General features: G+C 41.2%; 1 protein-coding gene across 13 annotated transcripts in view; it reads right to left on the bottom strand.

Moving 5' to 3' along the window:
- The window catches only part of camk2d1 (calcium/calmodulin-dependent protein kinase (CaM kinase) II delta 1), a 114,882-nt gene that overhangs the window by 29,673 nt on the left and 59,139 nt on the right, over positions 1–26,070 (bottom strand). For 4 of the 13 annotated variants that reach the window (XM_053416784.1, XM_053416783.1, XM_053416786.1 and 1 more), the window contains exons 9-15: positions 16,316–16,410; positions 15,637–15,759; positions 15,460–15,543; positions 15,205–15,247; positions 13,645–13,685; positions 8,431–8,475; positions 7,386–7,434 (exon numbers count right to left, since the gene is read on the bottom strand). In XM_053416784.1, coding sequence (XP_053272759.1) covers positions 7,386–7,434; positions 8,431–8,475; positions 13,645–13,685; positions 15,205–15,247; positions 15,460–15,543; positions 15,637–15,759; positions 16,316–16,410 — 480 coding nt within the window. Of the gene's footprint in view, positions 1–7,385; positions 7,435–8,430; positions 8,476–9,772; positions 9,833–13,644; positions 13,686–15,204; positions 15,248–15,459; positions 15,544–15,636; positions 15,760–16,315; positions 16,411–26,070 lie in introns of all 13 variants that reach the window. The other 9 variants (XM_053416790.1, XM_053416789.1, XM_053416792.1 and 6 more) reach the window with 4 other exon arrangements.

The raw sequence follows: 26,070 nt of genomic DNA, 5'->3' as shown, positions 1-26,070 counted from the left end.
TCCTACACTGCCCTCTAGTGACTTAATATTGCGGTACAAGTAGGTTGTGCCGGCAATATAAAGCCACTAGAGGTCAGTATAAGACCATGAAACACATACATGGTTGAAATGAAAACAGGTCTTTTCATTTTGCACATCAAGATTTTAAGCCTCACCACGGTCACACGGATTGATGAAAAGTTTAAATTTTGATAACTTTAGATCTTCATCTTGTTTTGTAGAGTCTCATCTAATTTTTAAGTTGATCTGATGAAAGCTCTCCGAGTAGTACATAAAAACATAACACGTCTTAAAAACAAGACATTTCCTGTTGCCACCAGGGGGCGCTGTGATTGTAAGTCACAATTTCTGCAGTGATGTCTTCTGGTCGCGACTCTTGTCGTATGTGTCTAGTTTGGACTCAATTGGACAAACTATGTCTGAAATATGGAAGCTTGTGTTTTGATGGCGTTTCATCAAACTTTAACGCCACACCACGGTCAGACGGTTTTGCTAAAACGTAATCCTTCAATAACTTTAGATCTCCAATTTGTTGTGATGATGATCGTCTAAATTTGAAGTTGATCTGATGAAAGCTGTACGACAAGTACATCAAAGAAAAAATATGGAATATGACCAAAATGGCCACTAAAGTCAAACTGGCGGGCTTCCTGTTGCGTTATTCATAATGCACTGATGGACTTTTTTGTGCATCTAGTCATGATACACAATAGTCTTTGTTTTTTTTGAAGATCGGTGAATGCTAAATGAGGGGCTTTTCCGTAGGTGGCGCTCTTGAGCCATTTTGCCACGCCCTTTTCAAAATACTCCAGAATACGTAAATTTTCGCCGCCTTCGAATTTACTGCAAACTCCTACAACTTTTTGAGCACATTAAAGCCCTCAAAAAGCCAATTCATTTAAGCTAAGAAAAATAATAATAACTAGGGCTACGTTGTAGCACTAACGGGCCCGAGCACAGGCAATTTCAAGTCTGTTGCGGTCGGGGAAGAGAGAGCGATCGATGACCAAGCGCACGTCTCTGCCTTGCGTGCGTTTTAAGCTCTGCAGCAAGAATAAACGCTTCACTTCCTGTAGCCAGCAGGTGGCGCTAGGATTTTAAGTCATGGTGTCCTTGTAGATGTCATCAGATCGCGACTCTTGTCTTACATGTCTAGTTTGGAGTTGATTGGACCAAATATGTCCAAGATACAGACGCTCGTGTTTTGATGGCATGTGATCAGACTTTGACTCCACGCCATGGTCAGAGTATGGTGTTTTCCTATTTTGTAGCAGGTAAAAATACCAGTTAAATGTCAACAGTTGTCTTTATTGTCGTTCTGTTATTTAATAAATGCAACAAACTATAGTTTTTATATATATTGTATAACTATATATATATATATGTATATATATAACTTTATAACCTGTGTTATCAAATATGTTGTGCGGCTCCAGACAGATTTAAATTGGGGGAAGAGGGGACGAAATGGCTTTTTCAATAGTTACATTTTGTGTCTTGATCAAACCATGGTGTTACACTGACCTCTGGTGCCTTAATATTGGCACTACAGGTGTAATTCAATATTAAGTCACTAGAGAGCAGTGTTGGACCATTAACTACAGACATGGTGTTTTCATTTTGTTTATCAAATTTATAAGCCTCACCACGGTCACACAGATTGATGAAAAGTTTAAATTTTGATAACTTTAGATCTTCATCTTGTTTTGTACACATGCATCAAATTTTTACGTTGATTTGATGAAGGCCCTACGAGAAGTGAGTCAAACTGTAAGACATAGAAAAACAAGACATTTGCTGTTGCCACCAGGGGACGCTGTGATTTTAAGTCACGATTTCTGTACCGATGTCTTCAGGTCGCGACTCTTGTCTTATGTGTATAGTTTGGACTCGATTGGACAAAATATGTCCAAGATACAGGAGCCTGTGTTTTGATGGCGTTTAATCAAACTTTGAGGCCACACCACGGTCAGACGGTTTTGCTAAAACTTAATCCTTCAATAACTTTAGATCTCCATTTTGTTGTGATGACGATCGTCTAAATTGTAAGTTGATTTGATGAAAGCTGTAGGAGGAGTACTTAAAAGAAAAAATATCGAATATGACCAAAATGGCCACTAAAGTCAAACTGGCGGGCTTCCTGTTGCGTTATTCATAATGCACTGATGGACTTTTTTGTGCATCTAGTCATGATACACAATAGTCTTTGTTTTTTTTGATGATCGGTGAATGCTAAATGAGGGGCTTTTCCGTAGGTGGCGCTATTGAGCGGTTTTGACACACCCGTTCCCAAATACTTCAGAATACGTAAACTTGCGCACATTTCTAATTTACTGTACACTTTAGAAACTTTTTGAGCACGTTAAAGCCCTCAAAAAGCCAATTCACTGAGCGAAGAAAAATAATAATAATAATAATCTTTTCAATTTCAATAGGTCCTCTCACCGATTTCGGTGCTCGGGCCCTAATAATAATAATAATAATCATTTCAATTTCAATAGGGCCTCCCACCGATTTCGGTGCTCGGGCCCTAATAATAATAATAAGAACTAGGGCTACGTTGTAGCACTAACGGGCCCGAGCACAGGCAATTTCAAGTCTGTTGCGGTCGGGGAAGAGAGAGCGATCGATGACCAAGCGCACGTCTCTGCCTTGCGTGCGTTTTAAGCTCTGCAGCAAGAATAAACGCTTCACTTCCTGTAGCCAGCAGGTGGCGCTAGGATTTTAAGTCATGGTGTCCTTGTAGATGTCATCAGATCGCGACTCTTGTCTTACATGTCTAGTTTGGAGTTGATTGGACCAAATATGTCCAAGATACAGACGCTCGTGTTTTGATGGCATGTGATCAGACTTTGACTCCACGCCATGGTCAGAGTATGGTGTTTTCCTATTTTTTAGCAGGTAAAAATACCAGTTAAATGTCAACAGTTGTCTTTATTGTCGTTCTGTTATTTAATAAATGTAACAAACTATAGTTTTTATATATATTGTATAACTATATATATATATATGTATATATATAACTTTATAACCTGTGTTATCAAATATGTTGTGCGGCTCCAGACAGATTTAAATTGGGGGAAGAGGGGACGAAATGGCTTTTTCAATAGTTACATTTTGTGTCTTGATCAAACCATGGTGTTACACTGACCTCTGGTGCCTTAATATTGGCACTACAGGTGTAATTCAATATTAAGTCACTAGAGAGCAGTGTTGGACCATTAACTACAGACATGGTGTTTTCATTTTGTTTATCAAATTTATAAGCCTCACCACGGTCACACAGATTGATGAAAAGTTTAAATTTTGATAACTTTAGATCTTCATCTTGTTTTGTACACATGCATCAAATTTTTACGTTGATTTGATGAAGGCCCTACGAGAAGTGAGTCAAACTGTAAGACATAGAGAAACAAGACATTTGCTGTTGCCACCAGGGGACGCTGTGATTTTAAGTCACGATTTCTGTACCGATGTCTTCAGGTCGCGACTCTTGTCTTATGTGTATAGTTTGGACTCGATTGGACAAAATATGTCCAAGATACAGGAGCCTGTGTTTTGATGGCGTTTAATCAAACTTTGAGGCCACACCACGGTCAGACGGTTTTGCTAAAACTTAATCCTTCAATAACTTTAGATCTCCATTTTGTTGTGATGACGATCGTCTAAATTGTAAGTTGATTTGATGAAAGCTGTAGGAGGAGTACTTAAAAGAAAAAATATCGAATATGACCAAAATGGCCACTAAAGTCAAACTGGCGGGCTTCCTGTTGCGTTATTCATAATGCACTGATGGACTTTTTTGTGCATCTAGTCATGATACACAATAGTCTTTGTTTTTTTTGATGATCGGTGAATGCTAAATGAGGGGCTTTTCCGTAGGTGGCGCTATTGAGCGGTTTTGACACACCCGTTCCCAAATACTTCAGAATACGTAAACTTGCGCACATTTCTAATTTACTGTACACTTTAGAAACTTTTTGAGCACGTTAAAGCCCTCAAAAAGCCAATTCACTGAGCGAAGAAAAATAATAATAATAATAATCTTTTCAATTTCAATAGGTCCTCTCACCGATTTCGGTGCTCGGGCCCTAATAATGCCTACAATTTCAATAGGGCCTCTCACCATTCGGTGCTCGGGCCCTAATTATATTAAATATGCCTGATGAGTGTTTGTGTGGTAGAAATCAAGTGAGAAAGACAGGTGTTTGTGTGTCTGTTTGGAGACTGCTAAGGATTAAAAAGTTCCCAATCAAATAATGTGTGTAAGGTTTATTTATGGGTCACTGACGTGATGCATATATTTTCTGTCCGACTGCATTTTCTTTGATTAAAAAAAGGTTTAAATACATAAAGAAATACCATATATATGTAGTACATTTCCCGTATATGTATACACTTTAAATTACCAAAAACCATTAGTTATTTCAATGTTTTTGTTTTTCAAAGTTTCAAAATATCACGTGGTGCGACTGTTCGGAATGCTGTTGTGAAAACTTGTGAAACTTTAAAAAGACTCAATCTATTTCAATTTATTTTCTGCCAAATTTGGCATGATTTGCCAAGTCTTTTGTAGTCCTGTGCAAAATTGTATATTTCCATCATAGTGTACAACAAACTTTGTTTAAGAAATTAACAATTTGGGACTTTGATGTTGAAATCCATTCAAAGACAGGAAGTTGCATCATAAACCATTTTGCCAAGGACCAATGGAAGCAGGAACAGGTTTGTAACTCTCTCTCAAATTTGGATAGTCACAGCTGGTATGTTGCCACATTTGGATATCATGTGGTATGACCTTTTGTGCTGACCTAGTTTTTTTCCTTTAGGTGTAAACTTTGACTGAACTAGAAAAATATCATGTGGTGCTAACAAATGCTGCGTCCATTGCAGAGAGTTTAACATGATATATATATCTATATATATATATACACATATAGATATGTCCTAGATTGGGAGTTGTTTTTTTTTTTCTATTCAATTAATGAAGTACTTTATTTAAGTATATTTGGAAAATATTTCTATGCAATTACAGTATTTTTTCCTAATATTTCAGAAAGAACGGTATATGTTAAATTCATAAGTCACATTTTAACAGAAATATATGTTATTTGGTTAAACTGTATTCTCGTTCACCACTATTACATCAGCATTAATCGATTTTTGGCCAATTGGGGCATGTGGTTATGTTATGCTGGTCTCACATTATGCATCGCGTTAACACTTGATGCTGGGCGTGCCCGACACTTGGTGCTGGCACGATCATCAAAACGACAGCATCACAGTTTCATGCTTGGGATACATGTAGCAGGCTTTTAAGCTGGCGTTCCATGTTACCATACTTAAAAATATGGGCTATACAAATAATATTTGATTGATGACTAGTTATCAATACAAAGCTATAGATAAGTACTCATGAAACAAAAACCACAACCAGATGAACACAAACAAAGTTCACCAGCTGCCTCTTTCACATTAAGCTCTGCTCAACTTCCGCCATTCACAGCACAAGCAAATAGAGCACAAGGCAGATCCACAACATATGTCACCGTTCCAGGCTTTAAAATGTGCTATGAAGTTAAAATGTGTGTTTTCAGCTTGTTGGTTTGTTTACCTGCCTCCTCCAGGTGACCATGATAACATCATATTCATCATAGAAACCTACACCACTGAAATACACGCTCCTTATGAAGGACATCATTGCCTCCACTTCTCGACCAGCTTCCCAAAGAGAAGACACTGAGTGCTTTACAAAATCCATTTAGTATGGAGGAAATTAAACACTCTTAGGACACAGCCACCAGCCGTCCATCCTACATGTAGGTGTTAAGGAACAGCGTATGTGCTCATTGCCACTCCTGCCACTAGCTCCTCTGCAAGCGGACCACTGCTGTGAAACTCACAAAAAGATGTCATGATTAAAATTTCCCCCCAATGTCATAAAGATTTATAATCCTCTTTGCAAACTGAGTCTGATTGAGAGCACACATGTAAGACAGAAGAGCAGCTGTAATACAATATGTGCGTGAGAGAATAATAGCAGAGAGAAATTATTTTGGAAGGGGGGACTATCCTATTTTAAAAAAAATTAAAGAAAGGGAACGCATCTTACTGAACACTATAATAAGAAGAGCAATTTCAAAGCCCTGATGAATGAGGTTACTGGAGCATTGAGGAATGACGATCCCGTCAGCCATGAATAACAATGGAGGCCATTATAAAGGGCATGAGGCATGTCTGTTAATGGACCTGTGTACAAACTGGAAGTATGGATGCGCAAAGAGCAGGAACGTGAGGAGCCCCAGGAATGAGAAAATGTTTTGTAAAAAAGACGGAATAACTCAAATCTAATTTGTCTGATAGATTCTCTGCTCTATCAAAGGTCGCTGCTGTAGAGATCAAGCACACAACACACACAGAAAGGCATACAATCACAAATCAATTATAGTCCCTGGTCGAGTCCAGCTGAAAATACTCACTTCACCGATAAGACACAAAGGTCCTTCTTGCAGTTCCTGTCTGTTGTTCTACTATAAGCTTTGATGTGCCGGGATTTAAGTGTCTGTAAACTTACACTAAACAGTCTAACAATTTGTTTCTCGTAGTTCAGTCACAAAGCAGTCAACACAGGGGATCTAAACTCTGCTAGAAGCAGATTTATACTACAGAGGATTGAGACCTGAGCACTATGCAGTTTATTAAAAACGTATCTCACAACAAAACTGCAAATGTCTGGAGTTTATGTTTCCTTTGAATGTACAGAGAGATCCAGAACAAAGACACTAGACTTGCATTCAAAATTAGGCTAAGTTAAGGCTGGAATACCAACTGGACAGAGTGAATATTTGCCCTTAGGCCCCAAATGCGAATGTTTTCAGTCCCTTAGTGTCTAGGACTCAAGGCAGCCCAATCAGTCATTTAGTTGGTGGTAATTTGGTCATGCAGCTATTCAAAGGTCCCACCTAAAATTTTGGATTTCAAACATCAGTGCTGCGTAGGCTGTCCATTCACATTATCTATTTCAAATGATTTTGCTAACTGAAATAAATGTGCTCCACCAAAAAAACACAAACAGGGGGATATGAGCCACAGCAAGGCCCCATAGCTCCGTCCAAACATGGTTTCATCACATGGTAAAAAATTAGCAGCATGGACAATGAGGGATGAAAGATGTTGGTAAGACAATAACACAACATGCAAGATATTCATGCATAAACAACAGAAAAGAGGGTGCAGTCAGAAACACGGTTAGTTAAAAAATTAGCAATAATTAGAATCAGTAACCAAGAGCGGGAAAAATAGGTGGACAGACTTTTACTGAGGTGCAAGGGAGCAGTCCTGCTAAGAGAGTGGTGCTTTGTATTGGTGGGTCCAAACCTCCCTACCTCTAACGTCCTCGTCCTCGATGGTGGTGTTGGCGCTCTCGCTGGACTCCTGTGGAAGGACGCATAGAAAGGTCAGTGAGGATAACCCGGCAGACGACAGACGTGCCGAGGACATTGGGGGACACAAGAGTTCCAGCAGCTCCTGTTGCTGAACTCAGACATTCAAAAACATCTCTCCAAAGAACAGTTGGTCAAATTGGCGATGAAATGGGTCTGTGATGTAATAGATGTTTACTATAGGTTCGTATTTTGTTGGGGTTTACTTTTCTTTAGGAGTTTGAGCATTACATTGACAAGAATAAAGACAAAATTTACCAGGATTTTCCATCTCTATTTTCCATCCCTTTGAGACATACCTAACATCTTATGTTACACAAAACAATACTTGTACAATGGATGAACAAATATCAGATTTTAACAAACACACAGGGTAAACAGTATATTGTACTGGTACGTGTGATGGACTTAAAAAACAACTTAAAACACACTTGGACACTCTTGCTATGCACAGGCACACATTATGCTTAACTATGATCAACAAAACCATCATGTCACTGCACAAATCAAAAAACACAATTGCATGCACATATGTTCTCTCTTATTGATTATACATTATAATGTAGATCCATCCATAGAAGCAGTAGATGGACTCCAGGCTACTCTGTAAAGGATTTGGCTTGAGAAACAGCTTTTTGAATCCACGGTTGCATGGAGTACGTTATGTTCCAATAACATGCATAATCCCACTGTCACACAACGACAATAGTGACTGTGATGCTATGATGACAACATCAGCACACGCTCGTCAAAGGTCTCACACTCTGCCACACAAGATGACATCATTTTTACATTCAGAAATATCTGGAGATCATACAAAATGGAGAACCAAACACAAAACTGTAAACATGGATGACCATTATTAGACATGCAATAGTTATAACAGCATGCAACACCAGTCCCTAGCCCCTTGTTTTCTCATTTGACAAACATGAGGCTCTAAACTAAACCGCACACACAGCCTCAGACTATCTGAACCACTGTATACCTTGTTTCCGTCAGCTGGGTTGTGGATAACAGTGGTTTGAGGCTCCTGATTTGAGAGGTCGGTGCAGAACAAAAGGTGGTTAGGGGAAAAAGTTGGACAGGAAAACACTTTGCAAGAAAAGGAAATGACATAAAAGTTGTGAAGGGAGTAAGGGTAACTGACGTATTTGCCATTAGGAGAAAATGAAGTTGGAACAGAATCACGACAGCATTCTGGAGCATACAGACAGACGGGATGTTACAGCAGTGGAAGTTCTGACTATTCCATGAACTTCAGGTAAAGAATATCAAGTATTTCACCACAGATGATTAACTTTCACCCAGCACTGACAACAAGATGGCAAAAACTGACATGAAACACAGACAACATGGTAAATGACCTGCTATATCTGCCTTTCCTGACATCCAACATTCTTCTTGAAGCTACGACAGTTTCAGATGCAAGGCAGAGCAATCACACACAACGTTACAGTCACATCAAACATAAACCTGTAAAGGTCAAAACAATATGTGAGATGTAAAACAAATCTGAAAGGTTAACAGAAGCTTCCCACTCGCAAGTATGCTATTGAAAAAACTCTCTGTACTGCTGTACAACGGTGTCGACTAGCCAACCGGCACTTCATGTGCACTGTAGTTTGAATCAATGGTACAAAGCTACATCCTTAACCTCTTAAGAGGAAAAATGCATAATTTTGAGGCATAGACTTATTTGTTTACTTTCCAGCAGTAGGTGGAGAAGTTTGATATCAATGTTTTGTCCCTATGTTCAGTACAGAGCGGGAGGATGTGGTCAGCCTGTTTGTCCATTTCAATACAATTGATTTGATACAACTTCATGTTGTCAGTCGCTGTGGTCGTGATAATGCTTCCAATGGTTATTTACAGAAGACAAAAGACCTCAGAAACATATGGCTACTTGACTCAGTCTCAGCCCAATAACAAGCCAGTGTTGACTCCACTTTGACTGACAACAAAGACTTGTCCTGTGGCAACAGTGCCTTAGAGACAGCTGACATGCAATGGCCCCGGTACTGCCATTACAGTCATCATCAACAACAAAGGTGAATGTAGCCCATGTACAGCAATATGGAAGTGCAATGAAGCCCCCCTGTGTGTGGACAGCTCATGCTACACACCCACTCAAGACATATGAGGTCTGAAAGCTTTATGGAGAAAGAAAAAAGACCCAATCACCATCAACAATAAAGAGAGATAGGTGTACAATTCCACCGAGCCGAGTATTGAGGACAATGTCGCTGACGATACGGACAGATGGACAGTTAGACAGAGACAAACAATCATGCAAAAATGCAGGCAGTGAGGGCAAGCAGACAGTGTACCAGAGAAGGAGTGGGAACAGGCTCTTTGGGGCTGGTGACCACATTGGCCTTGTTGTTGATCTGGAGGGACAGAGTGGACAGACAGGTAGACAGGCGGGACAGGGCAGAAGTGACAAGACTTAGTGTCCAAACACTAATGCGAGCACGTGCTGTGGAGGGAAAATGTGGAGCATTGTGCTCATGAGTTCCTGTCGGCGACTCACACCTGTGTGATCCAACCAGCAAAGAACAGTTCAACTTCAGTTTTTCTTCCGAACAGGGTGAGCAAATCAAACACTTTTAATCAAACTCAAAGCAGTCCATCATTACAAATAAAGTCAAATGAAAATTAATAAATACAAATAACCATAATACATAAAGTTAAGAGTTGATAAACCAAGTTGGAGATCTCTTATCACAGGACTGCATCCAGTGTTAGATGAAGACATAATGACAGTGTGAAGCAAACCAAGTGACCAAGTTACTCTGTAAAATTCAAATCAAACTGTTCTCTATGAGACCTGGATAAGGGACTTGGCATGAGAATGATGGGTTTTGTGCATTTTTCTGGCAAAAAACAAATTCTCCCTTTTCACAAGAAACTACATTGAAGTTCTCATTTGAATTGACGGGTTTATCACTAAGCAAAAGGATCCACGATTAAACGCATGAAGATATTACATGCCATATGGCCTGAATATAACACGTAATCCCCTCACAAATTACACGCAAGCAATGTATCTGCAGCCATGCTAGCAGCTCTGTGAAGCTTATCAGTTTTTCGGTTGATTGCTAACATCAACATGCTCACAATGACAATAGTGACCTGTTGATGTTTGAAGAGACATGTTGACCAGCTTAGTTTAGCATGTTAGCGTGCTAAAATCTGTTATTTGTATGGCCAAATATCATTGGAATGCCACTGATAGTTTCAGGGACTTTCACTCTGAACCAAAAATACCAGCCTTAGGTTGCAAGTAGATAAAAATTCATGAGATCAACTACTTCATCCCAAATCCATCCAAAAGAAATGGGGATGATTCACAGGATGGAATAAAATTTAGATGAGCTTGTGGCCTTGGACGATTAAAAGGTAGAGGGTCAACGAAAGAGTCAGGATTGTTCCTTTGGGGATCAGAAATGTCTGCAATAACAAAACAACAACCCAATCCCATATACAGATCAGTTAATAACCAAATTAATGTTTGTTCCAAGACATGCGATGATGAAAACTAAACAGGACTCTTTAACAGATGAACACCAGGTTCTGTTTGTGTTTCTTCCAAACAATAGTTGGACTAACAGTTTTTTGTGCTAATCTACTACGAGTCTACCATGATATTATACTAAAGGTTTAGCAGTATAGCTACTTGTAGTACTACAACACAATGACAGGTTAAAGTTTTTTTTTATCCCATCAACTCAGAACGTACAAGGAGGAGGGTCAGATCTCGAAATTTCCTGGTTTGCACTTTGTAGAAAAAATCAATAAAGTGTCTGTAATTTCTCTAGGTTTTTGCTCGAAGGCTGGGGATGCACTATATGAGGCAAACTTAACTTAAAAAACTACCTGATAATGAAAACTTACTTTACATTTCTGAGCAAGTTGATGTCTTGTTTTTTTAAACACAGATGGTGTGAAGTGTGTGTTTTCGTATTTCGACCCCCACTTTCAACATCAGTGAATAAATGGCATTGATTTGTGAGCCCGAAACAAAACTCCTGCACTGGTTAATGATGACGTTTCTGTATAAACCTTCCATTTGTATACCCAGAGAAAAACACAATGACAAAGCATCAGGATGCTAAAGTCAAAATGATGAATAAATGACTTTGCCAAAGAGACAGACTGCTTATCTGTCTCAGGTAATAGATTCATTTTAAACAGAACTGTTATCACTCATAGTCTCATCTCCTCCTGTTTACAATCATAGAAGATAAAAGACTTAAAATGGATTGTCTCAGCAGCTCTGTGTGGCCACAGAGACATTGTGTTATAGTTGGGAAAGGTGGACAAATTAACCACTTGGGCATTAAACATGATTGCTGCCGTTTAACAAGATCAGATCTAGGCCTGTAGTCAGGATAAAAAGCTATTGAGATTATGAATCCGATCTAACTCACCCTCAAGCTATGGCTCTGATCATTGAAGTCAGAGAATTTAAAGTAGAGTCTGGATGTACTCTGTAATCTGTGAAAACACTAAATATAGAGTTGGTATGTTTATACAGTCTGCTCAGTAAGTAAGTCCTCCCCAGCCTTTAGCAGTGTGCAGCATTTAAACACAAGGGCTTCTCTACACCTAACTACCCAATGCAGGTGTCTGGATCTGGCTAGAAGCAGCAGCGAGCTCAGGCCTACCCTCAAATGTTCTGTACTGTCCATCTTCCTTTTCTACGTTGAGCAGCCACACCACAACAAAACAGAAATGAGTGTGACTTTGCAACCAACACTCACATAGACATACATGACTATAAATAAGTTTTTTTAGACCATATACTTAAAAATACACCAAGCAGGTTAAGTGGCTTTTGCAGAGAATAAATCCCTCTATCAAATAAGGCCACAATAATTCAAGTAGTCATTTGGTCAAAACTGGTCTTAAAAAAAATATATATATATCACATTAGCATTTCTATTACCCGTTGATCACAAACTGCTGTGATTAAGCCTATGTTCAGTAGATGACCACACACACATTTGGTAGAAGCAACAGTGATGTATTTGGAATAAACAGGTGGGGCAGTTGGAATGACAAACAGTAATTATTGTGACTGAACATGCAAGACCGCCGCCACCAGAAGCTCATCACAAGAAAAACAAGAAAGACACATTAGTCAGTCAGGCAGCTCTGATGAAAGAGGAAGGAGGAAATCAGTTGAAGCAGAGTTACAATAAAAAAAATGGAACTTGGAGAGCCTTGATTCCTCCAGATGTCAGTTTTTTTAATTGAATATATACATTTATTTTTAAATAGAAAAGGCTATAATGCACTGTCCACCACCTGCTCAGCACCAAACAGCAGACAGACAGTCAGAGAGCAGCTGGGGAACAAAGTGGAGTTTTTAGCAGCTGAAGCACAAGCTTTAAAAAAAAAAACTCATGTACTGTTGTGCGTATTGGCATTTCTGTGTTTCCCTCCATTCCTTGTCATACACGAGTGCATAATTTCACATTAACATTTGAGCACAATAAATAAACAGGTGATGTGCCCTTACGTCACATGAATAAGATCTGCTGTGACCAGATTTTGTGAACTATTTTCTACAGCACAAATAGCCACGTAGAAATGGAGGACTGTGCATTATCCACATAATTGTCTGCACTTCAGAGGTATCAGAGGAAAATATACTCAATAATACACACTTCTATCCTAGTGAGGACACCTAACACTAACACCCTTACTTAAACCTAATTCTAACCCAAACCTGAAAACCAAGTATTAACCCTCGAAGTTATGTCCTCACTTTCCAAAAATGTCCTCACTTAAAATAGTCTTCACAAAGATATAAGTACAAGGGACACCCACACACATTTAGTCATCACTTATTCCAACAGTTTCCTCATATCAGATAACAAACCAATGTTGCAGAGGGGGATCATTGTTGAGAAATGTGTCACATCCACTTGGGAAAGACTTATTTCCCTGCTGCACCTCAAGCTCCTTTATTACCAAGGCTGTAGTGTTGCTTTTTGTTCACAGACAATACTACAGCATTTGAGAACCAACACTTATTACACAATTAAACGACATATTTAAAGTGAGGCTAAAGCTGCTGAGGTGCAGTAGAAGGTACAGAACCATATAAAAACAGTAGTACAAGACATGTAAGCTTTCTGTACAGGAAATGAGAGGAGCCAAGTATGAAGAGTGAAATGGAAGCTGGACTTACTTTGACACCGTCCGTCTTTTTGTTCAGCAGGCTCTTGGCTGCTGTTGAGAAAAAGAAAAAAGAAGAAAACAATGGAAGGAACCGCGTTGCCAGTTGGAACACGAACACGTACACACACAATGTCTATTCATGTCTGGCCAATTACATGCGACCTCAGACAGGGCCCTGTTAGAATTGGAAGCAGAAGAGAAAAATGCAAATCAAGCCAGGAGATGAAATGAAACTTAGTGAATTAGTCTGGCACATGGGATTAGATTCATCAGGCGAGACACTGGCAGCAATGCTGAGTAGACACCGCTCCTATAATTTCTTCCCAGCCCACTTTCACTCGTGCACTTATGTGTCTTATCTCAAACAGACTACAACATACAAACACTATTTAGTTGAAGGGGGAGTGTGGTGAAATTATATGAAAGGAGTTTATTTTCTCAGTACTGTTATCTATAATTAATATTACATGCAAGCACAGTTGGAGACGGAGAGGATGATGGTGGCAGGCGAGCAGAATGTGTGTGTTTTTTTGTGCATCCTCTACGACAGTGAGGGGTTTTACTGTCAAACCACAGACATGTGCATGTTTATTAACTGACAGCAGCTTTTCTGTGAAATCAGGTCATTTAGCACCCATACTGGAGGAAAATGAGAGAGGAATGTGTAAAGGTACAGGGACAGTAAAGTTATAGTTGCCTACTGTGATAACTGGTCTGTGGAGCTTAGATGAAATGATCAGATGGAGGTGTTTATAATTGTTTTGTTCAAAAGCCATGATTCATACCAGTTTAAAATCCCCAAGTAGAATGGATTGGATATTATCCATTATCAATAGTAATCTAACTGCGTTTAATTGTATCTTCTCCTACACATGAAGTCTTTATTAAAGAGGGGCTCACTGTCTCTCAGTGAAGGAAGAAAAAATGTTTTACATACAATATGGCTTCACACAGAACCTCTTCGTCAGCTGAAAGCCGTATACTGGTGCTTTAGTAGACATGACATGCTTTGGAACCAAACCTTACAGTAGTTTGACACTGTGGAGAAGTGTAAACTACACCGAGGACTCTTACCTTGCATACGAGTTGCCACACAAGAGGGGGAAGGAAGAAGAACAAAAGTAAACACTGACGGCATGTTTGCACTGACATCGATTGAAGGTAAGTGGCAGTTTAGACGTTACAAATAATAGAATTAACATGTAGGAAAAAGACCATAAGCTTGCCTGTCATTTGTCATAAAGAGAAAATAATCAATACTGCTGGACTCAGTTTGAATGGTTTGCCCTTTAAATGGACCTGAAGATAGGACTTTATCGATCCATGTGGTCATTCATTCACTGCTGGGAGCAGATGATAAAGGAGGACGGATGAAGCTTAACGGCCTCTAAAGGCCAGAACAGTTTGAAAAAACAGCTTCTCTCAAGAGAGCAGGATCTTAAACAATATGTAGATATGTAATGTTATAGAGACAGAAGCAAAGGAGAAGCTGTCTTCAGTTTGGGTATATTTCATATTGTAATACTAAAAGCAGGCCTGCTGTCACATGTCATAACTGGTTGATTCCTACCTGAGAAGTTGCGAGTGGCCAGCATGGTGGTCAGGATGGCACCCTGTGGAGGAACAAAAACCTTTATGACCTTTATGTTTACACAAGACTGGCTTTAACAGATTTTTTCAAAAGTCTGAGTAGACCGATGTTTAAGAATAAAAGAGTTGATCTCTTAACTCTCTCAAAATGCAGAAACTGAACAATAATTCTTCTTTCCTAGAACAAAAAACAGGGATTGCCTCATCTTGTATAAAAGCACTTGTTGTCACTTACCTTGAGTTTCCTCCTGGCGTTGAATTTCTTCAGGCACTCCACAGTCTCCTGTCTGTGCATCATAGACGCAACAGTGGAGCGTTGCTGGGAACAGAAAGGAAGTGCGTTTATTTATCCGGACTCAAGGAGGAGAAGAAATTAACATGTAGGAGTGGGTGTTTGTGTCTGTAGACGTACGCAGATCCAGGGGTGTTTGAGTGCGTCTGTGGCAGTAACTCTCTTGGCTGGATTAATGGTCAGCATCTTGTTGATCAGGTCTTTTGCCTCTGGAGTCACTGTGTCCCACTCAGGTGATGGGAACTGTTAACAGAGAGACCCCACAGAAACCATTTACAGTGTCCCACCATCAACATTAAGAAGCTGCAAAACCTTGATGCTTTTTTACTCTTCTCACTTCCTTTACTACTGTTTCTTCTGTTTTTATCTGCGAATTAGAATTACCACAATGTCGGCAGTATGCCTTCACCAACAAGTGAAGTTTCCATCTAAGTAAATTTTCTTTCGAGATTCATATGAGGTCACCATGACATTTGACCACTGAAATCTAATCAGTTCATCTTTTAATCCAAGTGACAAATGATTAAATGTGGAAGAAATTCTTCAAGGCAGTCCTGAGGTATCAAATCCAAGAGGCCATAAACATGTTTTTTCTAGGTCACAGTGACCTTGACGTTTCACCACCAAAATCGATTGCATAGGAACATAAGGTGACCTGACCTCAAGTGAGTTCATCTTTGAGGCCAAGTGACCATTCCTGCTGACTTGAGATTATAAAACTTCTCTTTAAGAAATTGTATCATGCGAGACAGAGAGAGAGAGAGAGAGAGAGAGAGAGAGAAAAGAATATACTACTTACATCATAAGCGCCAGCTTTTATCTGCTGGTAGAGTCTGTGCTGGTCCTCATCCCAGAAAGGTGGATATCCCACCAGGAGGATGTAGAGAATCACACCTACAAACACACACATACACACAAACAATGTGTGTTAGTACTTACTGACAGCTCAATTTACGATCATTTCAAGCAGATGCTCAGAAATAAATATAGTGGTGTTGTGCAATAGTAGGAGTAGAATTGACGTTGGCTAATTATTAATAATCATGAAATATGATTATTAAAATAACAATTATTTCTTAAAAATAATCAAAAATGATAAAGCTATTAATTAAGAAATGTAACACATTTAATTAGAAATGATACGGTTATCCATTAATAATAGTTAAAATAATTAATGAAAACAATAAAATTATCAATTAAGAATAATACAAATCTGTAATCATTGCTTATTGTTGCGGGGCACCACCCTGGTTACAGGGACCAACGATACAATCTATAAATATCAGTCTCATAATGATAAATGTCAAATCAATAATCTCAATATTTAATATTAATAATTATTTAATTAACAGTGAAGGCTACTAAGTTCGAGCACAGGCAATCATAATCCAGCTGCAATCACATACATATGCACAAATAATCACAGACTACAGATACTTTAATTACAAAAGCATTTATTAGAAAGGGGAAATAAAGTTAATGTTATTCAATGATTCATCATTTTAACAAGCTCCGATATTTCAAAGATAAACACAGCAGCAGCACTTATCACAATTCAGAAAATACCTGTAAAACCGGCGGTCTACCTATGTATGTCTGTCTATGTGTATGTGTGTGTGTCTGTGTCAAAGTGTCTCTCTGTGTGTGTGTGTATGTCTATGTGTATGCATGTGAAATAAAGTTAGTGTTATTTAATGATTCATCATTTTAACAAACTCCCATATTTCAAAGATAACAACAGCAGCCGCTTATCACAATTTAGAAAAACACATGTATTCATCTATGTGTATCTGTGTGTGTATCTGTCTGTGTCTATCAATGTGTGTCTGTGTGGGTGTGTCTGTGTGTGTGTGTGTGTGGGTGTGTGAGAGAGCGAGAGAGAGAGAGAGAAAAAGAAGGGGGGCGTGGCGATGACGCAGTCACTTGGTGACGTCACATCTAAGATGGCGGCCGATCATGATTCGTGGAATCAAGGCCTAAAAACTCTCAAAATGGCGGATTGACTACAAAACAAGATGGCGGAGCCGTTATGAATTTAGAGCCAGAATGGGAGGAGAGGGAGAGAGGAGGCGTGGCAATAATAGACTCAAAATGGTGGTTTAACTTGCGTTATTCAAAATGGAGTCTATGTTAATGACACCATGTGGCCGGAGCTCACACTGGTGGTCGTCACATGAATTACAAAAAGGGATTTTCAGACAAAGAGAATTATTTGTCTCTGCTTTGGCGTTCGGCCGCATGGCTTCCAGATGTGTCCAGCCTCTCTGAATATAGATTTAACTATGTTACATGAACTGTATTCTAAATACAGATCGGATGTGTGTATAGGTCGGTTTAGAAGGAGAGAGAGAGAGAGAGAGAGAGAGCATACAAGGAGAGAGCAAAGCTCTTAAAAGCACCGTCAGAGACAAGTTACATTTACTTTAACACTCAGCACCCAAGTGGCGTTGTGTGCTGAGGTTTGAGGTTTGACCGGTAAAGTCTCTTTAAAGTTGTTCAAACGGTCACAATGAGCTGGAGACGCTGCTCACGGCGCTTAAAAACTGTGGCACAAGGCCGTAACCGGAAACCGGAAGTGGCGAGTCGGCGCTAAACATTAGAGACTCGGCGGTCTCATACAAAACAAATACGTTCAATTATTAAAACAATACGCTACGTATTATATTAACATCTGCCCAGACAATAAAGCCTCTTACTGTACCACCCTCGCGGTGTGCGTGCGCGTCGGGCCAGTGAATCACGTGGTCTCTCAAGCGGTCTTCGGCCGCTGGACCGGACAAACAGCGGATTTGCTCGTGCTGCTTCGATGGGATGAACGTCGTCCTTCTTCTTCAGGGATGTGGAGCTCGTGCTCCTCAGCGGAATGAATCTCGCGCTTCTGCAGGGGATGAACAGCGGTAACGCCGCTGTGGATTTGGAAAGAAAGTCTGTGATGCTCGACCGGCGAGCGAGTTCCTGTGCGCGGCCTCTTCAAGTTAAAATAACAAAAGTCCTTTTGAAAATAAAAACGTCGACTGAATAAAGAAATAAAAGAAATGAAAATAAAATAACTCTGGTTGATAAACTAAAGTTAAGGTTGCCCCCGTTAGCAACTGAATCAGCTGAGAGGCCCCGAAGGGGGCCTGGTGTTGTCTTCAGAGCAGGGTAAAAAATGGCAGCGATTATTGGGGTCTCAGTGGTTTTGTTCTACCTGAGAGGTCCTCCTCCTTGAGGAGTTGGTCATAGGATGATGCTGGCTTTAAGCCAATTGAGTGTCAGAAATGGATCTGAGTGGGCGGGGCTTGGAACTGAGCGGGGGTTTCTGGGAAAACCCCAGGACATTTCTCCACCACCAGGGGGAGATTCTTGAGCCTGCAGGAGGATGTTTCCCGCCCAAAGTTTAACAACCCTTTGTTCCTCTCGGCTCCAGTGTCTGGCGGCCCCCCGCTGGGCTCTGGCCCAACAGTCCCCCTTTTGGTCTGGAGAGTGGGCTGTGACCCCGGTCTCCAGGGCAAACTATGGTCGAGAGTCCAGTGATAATCCATGAGAGGTAATCCTTGAGTGGAGTTGAAGCAGTGAAAGTTAGTTCATTATGAGGCAGAGAGGCATAAATGTCTTCGAGGCATGAGTCTAAACAGAGAGAGGTAATTGTCTGGGCAGACAGGCTAAATAACATATATTCTAAAACACGGCACACACTTTCAATTTCACATAATGCTTATCGGCAGTTATTGTTAAAATACCAATGAATTTCGGTGAAGAGTGAAATGAAAGAAAAGTGGAAACACGAACAGAAGAAAATGTTTGAGTAGGTGCTGGTGTTTTGAGGTAAACATGTGTGTTATCCTGTCAAACCAAAACATTTAGAACGGCGAGTCACGTTCTGTTGTTCGCTAATCTGTGAATTTATGATAAATCCTATTTCTAGGTTTTCAGATCTACAGATATTGGAATTTCACTGCCAAGACTGAATTGCCAAGTGTACCCGTGAGGGCTGCACAACCGTAGTGGTAACGACTTCAAAATCCTCAACGAGGTCTAAGGAGGTTCACTACCTGAACTACGTTATACAATTTACTGACAGAGGGTCTAAAGCATGCAGCTATTGATGGAGTGAGTGGTTTGAGCGTTTTTTTGTTTTAAAGTTGGGATTTCTTCCCCCCCTTTTCAGATGTGGAGGTGAGAGGGGGTTTCTGGCAGCGCCTTGGTCCTTCCCCGTCATTGAAGTCATCTTTGGGAGTGGAGAAGGAGGGCGTCTGCTCCTAGTTTCGCCAACGGGGTTCAGTGTCTGGTCTCTCAGTGGAGCCTGGAGGAACACGTGGCACAATGTCTCTCATTGCTTCATCCACACATCTCCGTATTTACTCCTCTGTCCCAAGATGCATCCCATGTGTTGGATTTCGGTCACCACATCTATACTCCTGGTACTGATAGGGTTTCCGTCTGTTCCAGCCCCTACTCCTCTGTTGAGAGGGATTCAGGTGCTGAGGTCGAAACTGTTTGTGGGGCTGGTTGAAATCCTCACCCCCTTGGTTTTGTGGGGCGCCCTGTTGGAAGGGTCGCTGTTCCTGGTTCTCTTTGCTGGGGTTCATCTTGGCGTGGGGAAAGTTGTCATCTTCCAGCGCCGGGTCCACATTTAGTTGGATTTGAACTGCCAGAACCACGGTGTCGTCTTCGTTGAACCCTCGGTTGTCTGGGTCGAAGCGATAAATGTCTTTTTTAAGGGGCTCTAGCTGCCGGGTGCAGATTTCCTCTCTTTGAGGGGGTGCTGAGTCATCAGGGTCTTCTGAATTGTGTGTGCCACAGTATTCATCTTTGTGGCCACCATCTCTTGCACCGGGAGTGGAGGACCATCCAGGACGCAACCGTGAGTCATGGTGCGCCCCTGCCTGAGTGGCAGACTGGGAACTCTCCTTCAGCCCTCCAGGACGGATTCCTTCCGTCGTTGTGGTGTGGATCAGCATGGCTCCGTGCAGGATGTGTTCCTTCTGGCTGGAGTGGATGCTGTGTGTCCGCTGGAAAGGCATTTGGAGTGCCTCATAGCGGTCCCAGGTCACTGCACGTCTAGGGGTTGAGTCCGGCCCCCCCTTTGGTGTTGAGGGGGTTGGAGCGGTCGACTGCTGGGTGTGTCTGGCTCTCCAGAGCAAAGCTTCCTCTGCAAGAGGGTTGCGTAGCTGTGCTCGCAGCTTTTCTCCCAGTGTCTCTGTTCCGCTGGCTTCACCGGGAATGACGTCAGCTCCTGGCCCTGTCATCAGGGATATCAGCTCGAGGGGGGGCAGCTCTGTTTGACTGTGCCCCCCTTTCTGCTGACCTTTGACCTTCGCGTGCAGAGCTTCGTGCTCCTGCACCGCCTGGTCCTGTTCTGTGCGGGTCTCGATGATATGCCGCAGCTGGGAGTTTTTCTCCTGCTCCGCTCGACATGCTGCTGGCATGGCCTGGAGCTCCTTCGCATGTTCTTGGGCCTGCAGCTCGGCTCTCTGCTGGTAGAGGAGTGTCAGTTGACCCAGAGCATGGGGTATTTTTGGATGCGGGCCAGTGGGGTTGATCAGGTGAATGGACAGTTCTTTAATCTTACGATCGCAGGTACTTAAATCATACTCACTCAACTCACTCACTTCATCACTAGAAAAATTGATCAGACTGGCGACTGTCTCTGACAGGTCGTCTGGTCTTGAGGGAGCCCTGCCCCAGTGTGGTCCATGCTACTCATCTTCTGAGTGCGCAAACACCTGGTGGGCTGCTCAAGCTTGCTTAGATAAAAGCGGACAAAAACTCAATTATAGCATTTCTATAAAAATTGCTCAGACTGGCGACTGTCTCTGACAGGTCGTCTGGCCTTGAGGGAGCCCTTGCCCCAGGATGGTCCATGCTACTCATCTTCTGAGTGCGAAAAGAGCCTGGTGGGCCGCTCAAGCTTGCTTAGGTTAAAAGCGGATAAAAATTTAATAAACACTACACAAGATGCACAGGTGAGCTTCACTCTGTGTCTATATAGTAGCGCTATGTAGGATAGCTCGATGGCTCAATCCTTTAGACCTAGTTGGTTAACAACTAGTCTACTCGTAACTAGTCTCTCAAATCTAGTTAGTCTCCTTAAAATTAAAAAGCATGCAGAAAATCTCCTATAAAAATATTACTAACCTACTGAAACGTAGTCAGCAACCAACCATAGCTATACACAACGCCTGCTTAGCAAAGGGAACTAAGAATAAAGAAAATTCAAAAAGAGAAATAAATTTCCAAAATTATTTTTCTCTTAAAAAAAAATTAATTATAATTATTGTGCATTGAGATGACACAACCACTAATATGCAATAAGCATCCAACCACGGATACACAAGGCAATAGTATACCTGCTTGGCACAGGTGCAAAGGGATTACAAATAAAAAATTCAAAGAGAAATAAATTTCCAAAATTATTTTTCTCTTTAAGAAATTAATCATAAATATTGTGCATCACGAATACACAACCACCGATTGCACTCTGCAGCCAACCACAGATACGCAAGGCACGAGTATACCTGTGTTGCAAAGGTGCAGGGGAATTTAGAAATTAAAAAAAAAATTATTTGCAGAGAAATAACTTTCAAAATTAATTCTGGATCATTGTACACAGTATTATGATACAGCTGGAGTTAGATAGCCTCACGCAGGGGCATTTATGTTGCATGCGTGAAGCGTTCCGCCCTCACACGGGGATCCATTTATGTTGTGAGGGATAAAAAAAAAGTTTTGGAAGGAAAAAAAAAATTAATTAATATCTTTTTCTTCAAAAATTAATTTCTGGGGGAAAATGAATCTGGATTATTGTACAGTATTATGATACAGCTGGAGTTAGAATGCCTCACACGGGGCACCATTTATGTTGTGCAATAGTAGGAGTAGAATTGACGTTGGCTAATTATTAATAATCATGAAATATGATTATTAAAATAACAATTATTTCTTAAAAATAATCAAAAATGATAAAGCTATTAATTAAGAAATGTAACACATTTAATTAGAAATGATACGGTTATCCATTAATAATAGTTAAAATAATTAATGAAAACAATAAAATTATCAATTAAGAATAATACAAATCTGTAATCATTGCTTATTGTTGCGGGGCACCACCCTGGTTACAGGGACCAACGATACAATCTATAAATATCAGTCTCATAATGATAAATGTCAAATCAATAATCTCAATATTTAATATTAATAATTATTTAATTAACAGTGAAGGCTACTAAGTTCGAGCACAGGCAATCATAATCCAGCTGCAATCACATACATATGCACAAATAATCACAGACTACAGATACTTTAATTACAAAAGCATTTATTAGAAAGGGGAAATAAAGTTAATGTTATTCAATGATTCATCATTTTAACAAGCTCCGATATTTCAAAGATAAACACAGCAGCAGCACTTATCACAATTCAGAAAATACCTGTAAAACCGGCGGTCTACCTATGTATGTCTGTCTATGTGTATGTGTGTGTGTCTGTGTCAAAGTGTCTCTCTGTGTGTGTGTGTATGTCTATGTGTATGCATGTGAAATAAAGTTAGTGTTATTTAATGATTCATCATTTTAACAAACTCCCATATTTCAAAGATAACAACAGCAGCCGCTTATCACAATTTAGAAAAACACATGTATTCATCTATGTGTATCTGTGTGTGTATCTGTCTGTGTCTATCAATGTGTGTCTGTGTGGGTGTGTCTGTGTGTGTGTGTGTGTGGGTGTGTGAGAGAGCGAGAGAGAGAGAGAGAAAAAGAAGGGGGGCGTGGCGATGACGCAGTCACTTGGTGACGTCACATCTAAGATGGCGGCCGATCATGATTCGTGGAATCAAGGCCTAAAAACTCTCAAAATGGCGGATTGACTACAAAACAAGATGGCGGAGCCGTTATGAATTTAGAGCCAGAATGGGAGGAGAGGGAGAGAGGAGGCGTGGCAATAATAGACTCAAAATGGTGGTTTAACTTGCGTTATTCAAAATGGAGTCTATGTTAATGACACCATGTGGCCGGAGCTCACACTGGTGGTCGTCACATGAATTACAAAAAGGGATTTTCAGACAAAGAGAATTATTTGTCTCTGCTTTGGCGTTCGGCCGCATGGCTTCCAGATGTGTCCAGCCTCTCTGAATATAGATTTAACTATGTTACATGAACTGTATTCTAAATACAGATCGGATGTGTGTATAGGTCGGTTTAGAAGGAGAGAGAGAGAGAGAGAGAGAGAGCATACAAGGAGAGAGCAAAGCTCTTAAAAGCACCGTCAGAGACAAGTTACATTTACTTTAACACTCAGCACCCAAGTGGCGTTGTGTGCTGAGGTTTGAGGTTTGACCGGTAAAGTCTCTTTAAAGTTGTTCAAACGGTCACAATGAGCTGGAGACGCTGCTCACGGCGCTTAAAAACTGTGGCACAAGGCCGTAACCGGAAACCGGAAGTGGCGAGTCGGCGCTAAACATTAGAGACTCGGCGGTCTCATACAAAACAAATACGTTCAATTATTAAAACAATACGCTACGTATTATATTAACATCTGCCCAGACAATAAAGCCTCTTACTGTACCACCCTCGCGGTGTGCGTGCGCGTCGGGCCAGTGAATCACGTGGTCTCTCAAGCGGTCTTCGGCCGCTGGACCGGACAAACAGCGGATTTGCTCGTGCTGCTTCGATGGGATGAACGTCGTCCTTCTTCTTCAGGGATGTGGAGCTCGTGCTCCTCAGCGGAATGAATCTCGCGCTTCTGCAGGGGATGAACAGCGGTAACGCCGCTGTGGATTTGGAAAGAAAGTCTGTGATGCTCGACCGGCGAGCGAGTTCCTGTGCGCGGCCTCTTCAAGTTAAAATAACAAAAGTCCTTTTGAAAATAAAAACGTCGACTGAATAAAGAAATAAAAGAAATGAAAATAAAATAACTCTGGTTGATAAACTAAAGTTAAGGTTGCCCCCGTTAGCAACTGAATCAGCTGAGAGGCCCCGAAGGGGGCCTGGTGTTGTCTTCAGAGCAGGGTAAAAAATGGCAGCGATTATTGGGGTCTCAGTGGTTTTGTTCTACCTGAGAGGTCCTCCTCCTTGAGGAGTTGGTCATAGGATGATGCTGGCTTTAAGCCAATTGAGTGTCAGAAATGGATCTGAGTGGGCGGGGCTTGGAACTGAGCGGGGGTTTCTGGGAAAACCCCAGGACATTTCTCCACCACCAGGGGGAGATTCTTGAGCCTGCAGGAGGATGTTTCCCGCCCAAAGTTTAACAACCCTTTGTTCCTCTCGGCTCCAGTGTCTGGCGGCCCCCCGCTGGGCTCTGGCCCAACAGTGGATATAAATTTAAGACAGAAAGTAAGACAATTCTTTAATAGTACCATAATGGGGACACAGGACAGTCAAAAACCGTGCGGAAAGATGTACATATGATGTATATGATGAAGTGTGAAGGTCTTAGGATGCAGGATAGTTACAAAGCTACAGTCTTAAATGTTCTGCGGTTGATTAAAAAGATTAAAAAGATTTTTTTACCATGTGTAGAAAAAGCTGTTAAGTGGAGTACTAACTTATTAAAAAATACAATATCCTGACATTTTCGCCATTACCTCTTTGAAATCAGTTTATTACTTAAGAGCAATGAATCATTAGCCTGGATGCCAGCTCCGTTGAGGAAAAATTATGCCCGACCGGGCCAATCAGATTGTCAGGGCGGGCTTTATACGATGATTGACAGATGATCAACGGTAACGTAATCAACCACGTCATCAAAGTGCCCTTGGGTTGAATTCGTTTTCAACAAACATGCCTGCCGTTGGAGAGCTGAGATGTGTAGATGCTGCCATTGAGTCTGTTTTAGAAGACATCGACAGCGCATTCATTTTGAAAGAGGAACACAGAACGTGGAGGCGACGCCAAATCACCGCGCTAATCCCTATCGCCCCGGCGCTTGGCTGTTCACACCGGACACTGAAGCGACGCTGAACCGCCGGGCAGCGCTAATAATATCCCCTGTTGATCCAGTAGATCGCTGCACGGCTTTGTGCCAGTCACACCGGAGGCTGAAGCACCGCGCTGCGCCAAGGCTGCCTCGCGGTGCTTCAGCCTCCGGTGTGACCGGCACAAAGTTTTAACATGGGAGTGGATGGGAGCCAGCTGTTATTTAAGGCTTGGCGCTGCGCTGAAGCGTCCGGTGTGAACCCGGCGTTAGTAAATAACTCAAATAACTACGTTGCTCTGATTGGTTGTAGGTCTATCCAATTGAGCGAAGAAGAATTTTACTTCCTGGTCAGTTGAAACACGCCCCATAATCACAGCCCAATGGAGCAGTCTCAGACTCACATTCTGACTAGAATTGTGAGTCTGACAACATCAGGCTAATGAATCATGGGAATCTGTTTGGCCAGGATGCTCCCGGACAGTGTTTGGTTTGGTTTGCACTGTATTTAGTTGAGGCATTCACATTTTACCATTGATTAGTGACTTATTATGTTAAGAATATTTATGTTTTGCTGGTGTTAAATTAGTGCTAAAAATGAGATGTCTATTTAAAGGGTTGCTGTGTGGGCTTCCCTTCCCAGTTTTGCTCTCAAGG

The sequence above is a fragment of the Pleuronectes platessa genome, chromosome 23, assembly GCF_947347685.1.
Source record: "Pleuronectes platessa chromosome 23, fPlePla1.1, whole genome shotgun sequence".
Classification (NCBI taxonomy): Eukaryota; Metazoa; Chordata; class Actinopteri; order Pleuronectiformes; family Pleuronectidae; genus Pleuronectes; species Pleuronectes platessa.
Note: the sequence above shows the minus strand (reverse complement) of the source record. Positions and strands in the feature narration are given on the sequence as shown.